The 13,159-nt window shown below is 33.3% G+C and overlaps 1 protein-coding gene across 1 annotated transcript in view; it reads left to right on the top strand.

Moving 5' to 3' along the window:
- The window catches only part of LOC113231764 (serine protease nudel-like), a 44,180-nt gene extending 42,535 nt beyond the window's left edge, over positions 1–1,645 (top strand). The window contains exon 26 of the mRNA XM_026466282.1: positions 1,237–1,645. Coding sequence (XP_026322067.1) covers positions 1,237–1,552 — 316 coding nt within the window. The 3' untranslated portion in view covers positions 1,553–1,645. The remainder of the gene's footprint in view (positions 1–1,236) is intronic.
- Positions 1,646–13,159: the final 11,514 nt, after the last annotated feature.

The following is a 13,159-nucleotide window of genomic DNA, read 5'->3' as shown; positions in this document are numbered from 1 at the left end:
GTGTGTGTGTGTGTGTGTGTGTGTGTGTGTGTGTGTGTGTGTGTGTGCGTGCGCGTAATGGCAACTGTTGTGGACAGGTGTGTCGCATACCACCAGGCGCACGACATGTTCGTCCCGTCATTTGATATTATAAAATAATGTGTATATTTGTGAAGTGATGTTTAAGGAAAAATAATATTTATTGATAATGGAATTTTTTTCGGAGCTTAACCCGATCATGGACAGTAAAAACGTTTACTGTGTAATTCAATATTAGAATATGATATTACGGAGTACACCGTTTCGCTATCTAGACTTAAAAAAATCAACAACGAGCTTTACAGTGATATTTCCAAATGCTTTTCATGTAGTTGCTGCCTACTGCTTTTCCATAGAGAAGTATCAACAACGTACTGACAAAACTCAATGATTTACATGCATTGAACAATTTATATTCATCACCATCAGCATATCAGCCATTTATATTGATTATTTGGTTTTAAAATTTGTGTCTTAATCGTGTTTCAAAACATATTTTATTAACTCGACATGTCGGACATATTGCAACGTCTATGGTCTCGAAAGGTAGTGTCAACATCTTTTTTCTGACTGGGTAGGCACTTAGTCTTCATTATTTATTTGTGCACAATGGTTGTCACTAGACCGACACACAACACTCACGATATCCGGCAACTTGTCGGGCGATATTTCATCTTGCTTACATTTGCTGATGACTGGATCCCACGACGATGAAAGCTTAAAACAGTCTTATCGGTAGAATTTACGATTTTTTTTTTAATTTCAACAGCTTCACTTACAATTTTACTGTAGTAATAACGTTATGTAGAAAGGATCTTGGGATTGTGAAGCTCAATCCAGTGGTTTGGTACTGATTGCAGCAAATGCTATTGCAGACTTCTTGAGCTGACGGTTCTTAATAGTCCCGATGTGTTCTTAGACTCTTGAATTTATATTGAATCAATGAATGCAAATAAAATGCATAAAAGTTCATAAAAGTACATTTTTGTATGCAGTTTTATTTAAGTACTGTCCTTGAAAGTGTTCAGCTCCGAATGTACGCGATTAATCGCATATATTTGATTTTTCAAACAATTGTAAAAAGTCGGGTCTGTAAAGAGTCGGAAAGATTGGTTTGTTTGTAAAAACAAATATACGTGATTTAGACCCGATAAAATAGTTTTATTTTCAAACGTGGAAACCTTATTCCATAATATTTATGTTTTTTTACATTTCCAGACCCGGCAAAGGTCAAGTTATAATCCGCTCCCACGGCGTATGGTATTCAAAATGCTACCCCACACAGAACCACACGAAATCTGAACTTGAAAATATTTGCAGACAACTAGGCTTCATTAGTGGACATGCAAAAAAAATCGAACTACCGCCGAATGCCATACAAAATTATAATAATATTCTATTAGATCAATTTAGTGAAATTGTACTGAATAACAGTACGAGAATTTCCATAAGAAATTCGGATGAACCTATTGCTACACCGATTCTAGACAATAGCATAAAGAATTGTTACCCAGTGTTAGTGGAATGTTTGTGAATTCCACATATTTTACATACAATTGTCAAGTAAATATTTAAGGCAAATATTATTAATTTATTGATATTTATGTAACAATAATAAAAGTAACCTTTATGATGCTTTTGTTATTTTAAATAATATAATGTAGAATTGTTAGCGCACGCAACTTCTCATAGTAAACCCTTTCTTACAAGCTGAGCAAACATTTTCTATTTATATTAAATTACTGGCACAAGGGACTTGTCATGTCTCAGGGTGACGGGCGCAGAGGCAGTGCCCTTCAGATAGACGTGTCGCCTAGGCTTGGGCTGTGCCATTGTTCATTATTTCAGTTCTCTATATTTTATTTATTACATATATTTTATAGTTACATTTATTTTTAATTATTTTTCTCATCGCGCACAAAACGCATTCATTTTATATTCTGGTAACAGTATCCTCCCTTTCACCTACTACTTCTCACTCAGGGACTGACAATGAAACAGTTGATAGACTGATGAAGAATCAAGTTTCAAACATAAATAGTTCTCAATACCCAGCTCCTCCAGTTCCCATGACAGATTACGAAACAATTATAAAATCCCGAATGTGCGATCATTGGCATGAACAATAAGAAATCTCCAAAATTTTTAAAGGAAATTAGTACACTCACATTTAACAAAAAATGCCATTTAAACGTTGGTATTTAAAATGGATGTCACCCTCTAGAAAATTCATTACAACGATAAACAGATTGCGATTTCGCAATTGCGAGTTTCCAGCATACTCAAAACGAATGAAGATCATTTCTTGCGATCAATGTGAATACCGTCATTCGGCTGCAGCTAATTTGGATCATTTCATTCTGCTTTGCATTCTGCATTGATCTCCTGCCGTCAACGAGCGAAGGTTATTACTAGTAAATGGCCAAATAAAGATCTATGAAGAGGAAGATTCCCTGTCTCCTGCCATCTTTACTAGAAAACGAAAGTTATTTATAGTTACATAATTTCCTCTTTTGATGTCATATGAAGATTGAAACCTAAATGAAAATTGAAATCCGTTAAAAAAAAGCCGTTAAAACTACACAAAAAAGGGTTAAAATAATCGATAAAAACCTTAGAGGATGGAAAATACCATCTTTCAATAGTATTGCAACCCCGCTTAAAATCACATTCCTAATTCAAAAAGTTTAACTAACTTAAAACAAAACTGTGACACTATGGGTATAGTTAGTGGGTAGTATAGTATTGACTTACAAATAAATGGACGACGGGTGTAATACAAAAACCACGAAAAAAATATCCCAAGTCAACCTATTCGAAATTTAAATTGTTATGTCATCGCAGTATCGCGCTGTCCGTAGAACAAATGAAGACTAAAGCGGAGTGTCGCGCTCTGTATATGATTTTAGCGCCTTACAAGTGCGGACACTTTTTAGCGCGGACCCGACGTCCATATAATTGTAAGTCAATGACTATACCTAATAAACTCAATTCTGAATATGCAAGGTACCTTCACGAGGTTAGGCGTCGTGAAGGTACCTTACACATTCAGATCCATCCTGGCCTCTCTAATATTAATTGACCAAACAACTACTAATATTAACGTTTTAAAAATTAAATTGTAACAATTTTATTGTTTTTCTTTGTTTATATCAATCTAAAAGTATTAAATTAGTGGATACAGAGCTAAAAGATCAGTGTGAGAACCCTGGCTTCTCAAATAAGATGTCACTGATACCAATTACCTTATATCTATGACTTAGTTTCTAAGTTACGTAATATTTGATAATATTTTCTTTCACCGTTAGTGAACCACACACTAACGGTGAAAGAAAATATTGTGATGAAACCTGCTCGTCGAAGAAGGTTCAGAACCCTTGGAGAATGTGCGAAGTTCCCAATCCGCATCGACAATAGCCTCATTTAAGGAAACTATTTAAAGGGACCAGTGCCCAACAATGGGAACTAAGGTGGATTGAAGATAATGAATGAATACTGGTAAATGAAATAGAACTTGTATCTTAGATGTCAGAATTAATTGTGTGTGTCAGGAGCTTACTATACAAAATATATTCTAAACACTTTATGCAAGTACATTAGAAATTTACATTTGTCTATTTAATTTGAATGGTAGAGCATCTATTTAAAATAAAATATATAATATAATTATTACAATACGTAGCTGTAACTGTTATAATCACATTTCTGTTTTGAAACGGTCTCTTTCTTTTTGGCTTGATATTAAGTTTGGACATATATGACACTACGGACTTGTGTGTAGTCTAACGTCAAAACTATATTATATTCATTGATACTGCAATATATGTTATGTTAAAATGCGATAAATTGTCAAACCAAAATCTTAGAGGATGGAAAAAACAAACAAAATTTTTTGTCCAGACAAGACAAGAAGTCAACATCGCCATCTTTTCCAGCCGACCAAAACCAACAAATATGTTACGTTCGCGAGATGTCATAACTTCTTTGTAGTTCAAGGATATATTAACAGATGGCGTTGTATGAAATAATAAATTTACCGTTCCAACCAGAGACGAATTGTGGGCACTGTAGCTCGAAGGCGCTTTGGTACTGCATTTGGATCATCTTTAAATAAAATTGAAAAGAGGTTTTACTACAATACATCACATTTATTCAATGTAAGGTTTGCTTATAAAAATATTATTACAGTACTACCAGTTCTAAAACACTTTGCTCAAGAGATTATAAACAACAAAAACTAACGCTGCTTAATTTACACTGAATAAAGAAAGAACACTAAAGCAAAGTGTATGCTACTAGGATCATATAAAAAAGCTAAACACATAACACGTAAACATTTTCCCTATAACAATGAATAATAAATAGGTGTCATTTCAAGTAGGTAACTCCTCTACATGCCATGTTAATTGTGTTCGCACAGTAACTATACGTTGTTGCGAAAATACGTACATGAAACCAAGTTTTGTCGTAACTCAAAAATTATGGAATTTAGAAAACACGGTTATGAAAGGTCAAAAAACTACTGAATGGAACCAATAAATTTATATTCTCGTTTTTATAAATGGATTAATTATTATGTATAAATAAAAGTAATCCCATTGTTCGCTATAAGATTCATTCAGTGTTTTCTTTTTAATTTTCATATTGAGTTTTCGAAATTCCATAATTTTTTCCATAATTTTAATTTTTGAAGTAATACGACAGTTTCAAGTGCGATAGATTTTAAGATTTTCGTAGTACACACTCTGATTAACCAGTTACAAATTTATTAGCACACGGTTACACAATCCATTACGGGTTGACCGGCAACGTGTAACTGTTTCAAAACATCAGGAAAGTAAAAAATGTCATATCATGCCAAAAATCCTATAACCTGTAAACCTGTAGCCAGCATAGGATTAGTGATTTTAACAGCTGAGAACAGCGATAGAACGTAATTTAATAAAAATAGTCAAAACAGTAAACTAATAGTTGTCTTATTCAATAAACTCTATGAACAAAAACAGCATATCTATTTCGATTACATATAGGCCATATAATATCTTCCCTGGCCAACAGATTAAGCTCCGCTGCATACGCAGTCCGCAGAATACGTGAGCTTACCGATGTTAGTACTGCTAGACTAGTTTACTTTAATTACTTCCTTAATATAATATCCTACCGAGTCAGTGGGGTAAGGCGGTTGTAAAAAACCATACTTATTTGTGTTGTAAAAACTAGCGATTCGTTCTGTGTACCGTTTAAGTTCTCAGGTTTCTCTTAGAGAAAAGTTTCAGGATCACACCACATGTACTCAAATATTTTGTATGCCCACAAGATATCCATAATAGTAACATTAGAACTAAGTCCAAACTCATGGTACACGATCTCGTTTAACTAAGATAAACGATTCTTTTATGGGGAACTGTGTACGGTTTTATATTATGATTTCAGAACATATATTAAATTATCAATTCCTAAATTTAAAACTGACATTAAAGTATATTAATTGAAATACTACTAAATTTCACTTGTTAAATATAGTTGTATGGAAAGATGACATGGACCTAGACTCCATACAATTTGATTCAAAGTGTATTCAATAACATTTAAGTTTATTTGAAAAGGGCAAACATTGGAGTTTCTTGCTCGTTCTTCTTAGAGAAATCAGCACAGTGAACGAGCAGTAGCTTAAAAATGATGTTTTCAAGTGTAAATTTATTTAATTATGGAATAAGTAAATCTGACTTTGACACTGCAACTGTTATGGACAGGCGTGTAGCTTACCATCAAGTGCATGACGTGCTCGTACGGTACGAACACTTGATATTTATTATAAAAAATCCGAAATTCTTCTAATAGGTTTTTATCACAATAAAGATATAATTCAATTGCTCACATGGACATATTTACGCATCGTGTATATAACCAGAAATAGAGACGAAGTGTCATTTGTTTGAAAACTATTCTGCCATACTACTATGACAACTGCGCTCCGATTGGCCAGCCCGAATTCGAAACAATTGACGGGCATCGTTAATGGGTGTCGTCAATTATTTCACTTCAAATCGACCAGTTAACTTGGGCTTTGCTATAATGGAGGAAAATTGCAAAATTACAACATTAATTACCGATGAAATTTGATTCCGTTTGTTTTGTAATCAGATGTTTTGCTGTTTTTCCCCACACCACCGAATGGAACAGCACGCCATTGTTAGAGATTTTATCTTTATTACAATAAATACAGAACATTTTTGAAATATATGGAGGCGTACACACAGGTCAGTTGTTGGCGCTGTACTATTTCAGGTTTCTAATTTGTAATTTCAGTACAAACCAGAGTTGATATTTATAAGTGATGTATGGCCCTTATTTCGTCTCTATTTCTGGTTATCCTAAATACATCGAGTATATAAATACTCGATGTATTTAGGATAACGCTAAAAAAGATTGAATTATGATAACCAAGTTCAAATAACCCCTGGCCACATAACTAGAAAAGTAATTTGAAAAAAGAATGACTTCAATCGTCTTTTGTTTCTTAAAACACGGTAATACAAAAAGGAGAGTTTAAATTACTAGTATTTATGTGGTCTGTGGTTTAAATACATATTTCATAGGCTTTTATGAAGCTGGTATCAAGCAATATCAACCGTGTCGCCTAATAATACTAAAAAGATTTCCTATATTTAGCTCCTACTTTATAACAGCAATCATTATTGAGCTTTATTTAACAAAAACAGATATTTACAAGAAGATCATAAATTTATAAATAGCCATAATATAGGACTTGATTTGCCAAAAAAATAATGTTAAATATATGTCTTTAATTAAAAGGAGTTTTTTTCATCGCACTTGCTCGTAAGCAGTATTTGCAATACTGCTCACTTATAGTATTTTTATCACACGACCCCAAGGAGGTGTCGTGTTACTGCAAAGATTGTTAAAGCTTAAAAAATTATATTCCTTATATTTTTTGATGAACGAGCTTTAACGTTTTGAAGTCTAATTTTCCTTTTTAACTTCCTCGCAAGTGTGATGAAAAACATTATGTATCTCACAGGCGGAACAGCAATTACAAAAATGTTCGGGCCATTAAATTATTCGAATATTTTGAATGAGTGTTCTTTTTTTAAATTCATAAATACAAGATTCTCTCAATCTTATGCCCTTTAAAAACAACATTTAGACTAATTAATTCTTAACGATAATACTGTCTTTCGCGATCATTTAATGAAATACAAATTTATACATGAGCCATTGATTTCATAATTAATGCTATAAATTTAGAAAGACATACTTATATAGCACACCAAAACTTTGTACCAAGACCAACATATAGAGACCACCTGTTGCTATGCGTCTTTTTTTAGTTTTGTTAACTTTACTAGTTTAAAGAATATTAATTACATTATGAATAAATTATTAAGTTTGAACACTTGGCCATCAGTAGGTATGATAAAAAAATGAAACCATAAATTTACATTTGCATGAAATTTAAAAACACTTCAAGTCGCCGAAGAGTCTGCCCGAGGTAATGGCTCTACTAATTCAATTCGAGAGATTTAACTTTGAATATTAATGGAAGACGTGAATTTAAATTATTAATAAAAATATAAGAAGTTAATCCTGAACAGGTACCTTTTTCTGTATATGAAATATAGCCACACAACAAAGAATTATTAATAACTATTAATAAAAACAGAGAATGACTTTTCCTGTTTTTTGGTCGAATACAAAATTATTTCTATATGGATAACTTTGAAGATAACTGACAGTTTCAAAACGTCGCAATCAAATATGCCTGCTAAAATTATATAAATGCTTTTTTTAAATTATTAACAACATGTTTAAACGACAAAGGAAAACTTCGTACTTCGGACAGTAACCTTTACTGAAATTCGAAGAGTTTACGTAAACGGTGTTGGTTACTCTCATTAACCCTTTCGTGGCCAGCAGCAGCGTTTACCGTAAAATTAAATATTAGAACATGATAGTAGCGGAGTACCCCATTTCGATCTATAGATCTCTAAAAACGAACCGCGGGCTTTTCTGTGTGATTTCCAAGTGCTTTCGGTGCAGTTGCAGTCTATTCTTTTCTATAGAAAAGTATCAACAACGTACTGACAAAATTTAATGATTTACATACATTAAACATTTCATATTGAATTAAAAAAATCACTACACCAAGAAAAGTACTGACATTTTCGTGTGCGGTACGTTTAAGTACTGTCCATGAAAGGGTTAAGTCACAATTTGTCAGTTACAGCTATGTACTACTTATAATGTGTATTTGTTAAAAAAAAATCCAGACCACAAAATTTGAAATTATTTAAATCATAACGGTGATGGGAATCTTAAACCAACATTATTATTCGCATAGAACTTGTTAATGAACGAAACTGATTAAACTTTTAGCTAAATCTTGAATTAAAATGATGAAAATGAAAAAATATCAGTTGTCAAATTTGTCAGATGTCAAATCAACATTACATTATTATATTCTTTTCCATTTGTTTTAATTGTTTTGTTTTGTCCTTTTAATTTTTGATTAAGAATGTTGTTTCACTTCTTCGAATAGAATTACGGGTGTCTACAAAACAAAAGAAATTGTCATCAAAAATTAGCAAAATATAAAAAGAGTACTAAAAACACATTCATCACCTAATTTTCCATCCTTAGACGTGGAACATTTTCTTCAAATTTAAATGGAACCACTTCTGACTTCTACTCATTCCAACAAAAAAAGAATCATCAAAACGGTTCATAAATGCCAGATAATCGCGTAACAAAAAATAGTATGAGCCGAATTAAGAACCTCCTCCTTTTATTGAAGTCGGTTAAAGCTGTAACCTATCACAAACAACCCTATGTTCCTAACTAGCAGCCTAGCCCTAACCATAAACTACAATATATACGTATATAGATAGTAGAGGAAGCCTGTTACCGAGCGATCTAAGGTAACAGATGGAAGGTGAGAAGGATAAGGGGTGCAAAGGACTGGATTTTCTCACTGCCAGTCTCACAGACACACAATATTGATCCGATAAGCTGACGGCTAAAGGTATCTTGGCCGCAGTCAGTCAATGAGACAGCATTGATGTCTGGATCCAAAGAGGGTACATTTCTTAACATAATGATTTATGGGATGTACAAAGCTTCTATAAATAATCAACCAGTTTCATTAAAATCACTTCACGAGATCATCAAGACCCTTGATTATAAATATTAAATGGGAAAACCCTTCAACGTTTATCGTATATATTCTTATAAATTGACCAGATTAACGCAAGAACAACCAGTGATATATTCGGTCACATGTTAAGCTCCATAATGTACCACGTTGCTGTACCTACATTTGAACGTTATGTAAGCACAGTATAGGTGGCCGACTATACCACGGGATACATCTATTGTTCTGGTCAAAGCTGTCCTAACTATCAAGTCTTTGTTGAAAATTACACCTTACTCTAAAATGTTAAAGTTATTGCTGAAAGTTTCCAATTTATATATATTGTTGAAACTCAAAATGTAGAAGTCTGAAATTTCTTAATTAAAAAGTTAATGTTTTTTAATTTGTGTCTTATTGTGACATATTTCATGGATGAATTTGCAATGCACATTCGTGTTAGACGTACACACATACACTCACGCACGCTCGCAGGTGCGTACACACGCACCCACACACGCAAACGAAGTAACACAAGCATAGACCCAAAAAGTTATGTGATATTATGATTGTATAGCAATCACTCGGGTAACCTTATAGGTACTAACGATCTTCAATGACAGTATTTACTGCAGAACCATCTTCCTGCATATTCGAGAAATTAGATAATTGCATAACCATTGTGGTTTCCTTCTGCAATATATTACGTGATCTTGAAAACAACAACTTAATCGCCTTCTTAGTCATCTTAAATGGAATCAATGTCCTTATTGAACATATACAAAACATCGCTAAACCTTTTATCAGATATTTCCCACTATAAAAGACAAATATACAAAAGAGTTAAATAAAATCCGTTCTTACATTTATTGCGGGATCATTGAATAAGGAGATATAAATTCAACAATCTCCATTGTATTGTAATTTCGGCTGTAAATCAGATTTTTTAATGTTCCTTTTCATTTGTGCCGGTCGATTTATTTTTTTTACTAAAGGCGTAAGCGACAATTGCCGCATACGCTGCCTTGACGGTTGGAAAGTTTATTTGTCGACGTGTTGCGTATTGACTTTGTGAATGAGCCAACCCATGTGTTGGTGTGTTTTTGCATACTCTAACAGGTAAAACATAAGACATGAATTACGCCAAACAATGAGTAAACACTCTTTTCTAATTAGGTAGGTAATTCTCGTGAAACAGCAATAAGCAAAAAACATCCTGTTTATTATATCACATGACGGGAGGAACAAGTCGTAGGCCTGGCCACAGATTACTTAATAGTTTATCTGGTGTTAATCGACACACCTGTCTATAGCAGTTGCAGTGCCACTCAGAGCTCTGACTCGCAAAGATCATCAAACACTGCCACTGCGCCCTAACACATGAGTTGACAAGTCTTATGTGCCTCCAATTTCACCAGCACTGTTACCCTTCAAAACTGGAACGCAGTTAATGCTCACATTACTGCTTGGTAATTGAAGGGCAAACTCTTTCACAAGGAACTAGAGTTCTAGTGCTAGTAAAAGTGATTAACCCAGTAATAAAAAGTAGTGTCCATCCACTTTGATTCTTTGGTAGTATCAAAAATGAAATATACTAGGAGTCTACTTCCACTTTGATATCTAGGTACAGAAATCCATTCTTCATTTTATAATCTACCTTATACGAGACCCTATAAAGTAGCATTTTGAATATCTTTAAAAATAGAAAGAAACGAAAAAAAATTTTTTTTCTACCTATGACTAAGTAACTAGGAACTACTTACTAACATCTAGTTAGTAAACTCGCGAGTCCCGCCCTGAGGATATATTGTACAATACGAGTCATACACATATAGATACGATACGTACTGATATTTGTGACGTTTTAAAACTACAAGAAAAGACGATCTTTTTACAAAATATTGACTCAAAATCATCGTAAATGTGAATAAATAAAACATTTCTTAAAAAGTAAGCTGTATTTGCATTACAAAGAGAACAATGCCACTAGATTCGATAAAAGGCGGACATAATTCAATAAGAAGCATAAAATTGGCCATTGGTACCGATGTCACACACATTAGCGGATTTATTCGAGCTTCGACCACGGACGAGCTTGTTTTAAAAGTTTTACCATTGACTAAATTAAAACAAGTAAATGTAGTAGTTTCCATTTCACACTACGTCCAAGTTACTTTTAAGTAAATGTTAGCGCTATTGTTGAGATATTACTGCCATGTTCGTATTTTTCGTAGAAAATTAGTCTGCGGCTTCTCATGTTCATTGTGGATGAATTCAATAGCACTGACAACGTATAACGATCTAACACGTAGCTGAATATTGGGATGGAAACTGCCGCCGATATAATAAAATCTTTGACTTCCAAAAACGCGTGGTCACAGTCTATTTATGAAAATTTCATATATACTATATTTTATGAAAAATAATAATGAACATAACATTAAAGCGAGTAATAAAAATAAAATTGGCTGTTCTTGACAGTAGTGTTCACAAAGTTACAAACTGATGAAAATGGCCCCTTTAATATTATAGACTTCGACAGTAACGTTCTGGTTGATATTCGAATTTTGGGATTTACGAGGTATAAAACTATAGCGAAATTTCTTTTTTCTGTAGTGACCTTTTCACTGAAGGTTATTATTTAATTATCCGTACTTAGATAACCAAAATCACGATAGTTATCACGATCTATTACGATATTTGAAATAAATATTGTAAATAATAAATATGTACAAATTTTCATTTACAAAGAGAAACCACTAGAGTTTCCTACTCGTTCTGCTCAGGAGAATCTGCCTTACGAATTAGTAGTAAAATTTAATCAATGTGAGGGATTTCAATTGTAATTTGCTGACCTAAGAAATAAAGATTGTTTGAGTTTGACCCATTGACTTGTTAAAATATTTTTTCATACTGTTACATGACCAGGGTATGTAACCTAATATGCTTTGAAAACATTAGCTAGATAATGAACAGTAATAATGCTAAGAAATTAAATAACGAGTATAAACTATTAGGACACGATAACGAAGCTCAGAATCGTGCTGCAAGGAAATCTTAGGTTTTATTAACATCCAGGAGAGAAATGTGGAGAGCGTACCGACTTTGAATTTAATATACTTTGTTGTAACATTGTACTTTATACGAACATAACAATTTGAAAACAAATTAGTTGCTTCATGTATTAGAATATCAAATACAATTTTGGATACTTAGAACGTTTGACTTTTGTATATTTTGTATATACTAAGTGACGGAACGAAAAAGTTGTGCGCCTAGTGGTAACTACACGCCTGTCCATAGGAGTTGCAGTAACAGTCAATGCTTTATATCGCAAAAATCTGAAGGGCACTGCCACTGCGCCCATTACCACTAGACTTATGTTGACATATTACATTACTTATGTCGGATGTGCCTGTAATGTCACCAGCGCCCTTCAAAACTGGAACGCAGTAAGTTCCCATTACTGCTTGGCGGCAGAATTATGTAAGGTGACAGTACTTCTCTGGACAAACTCTTTCACAAGAACCTCTCCTGTCACTAATAGTATTTAAACGAACAAACAGAATATTGAAAATATGCCTTAAAGTAGGCAATGTATTATGTCTATAAACTTACAACATCAAATGCAACAGTCGTCGTCACCTTGACTCTCGTCTCATGGATGAGCCTCCGCAATTTATTGGCCGATGCGTCACCTCTCTTCCGTCCTAAAAGTTCTCCGGTAATTACATATTATAATTACATCAATAATGTTATTTCCTCATAATTTATTTCATTAATTTGAATATCCATTACGAAAAGACATTCACCTAAATAAAACCATGGCCTTTGACATTGTTACTTATAAAATACCAAACAATATATATTGTTTATTTGGTGTTTCACATTACAAAAAAAAAAACAATAGGTCAAGATCCTGGCCAATAACGGTCATGTAATAAGTTATACAGAGTTACTAATTGCGCAGTGGGTGTATAAGGAATATTTTCA

Source organism: Hyposmocoma kahamanoa, unplaced genomic scaffold, assembly GCF_003589595.1.
Source record: "Hyposmocoma kahamanoa isolate Upper Pololo Valley unplaced genomic scaffold, ASM358959v1 66, whole genome shotgun sequence".
Lineage (NCBI taxonomy): Eukaryota > Metazoa > Arthropoda > Insecta > Lepidoptera > Cosmopterigidae > Hyposmocoma > Hyposmocoma kahamanoa.
This window is presented reverse-complemented; position numbering and strand designations above follow the sequence as displayed.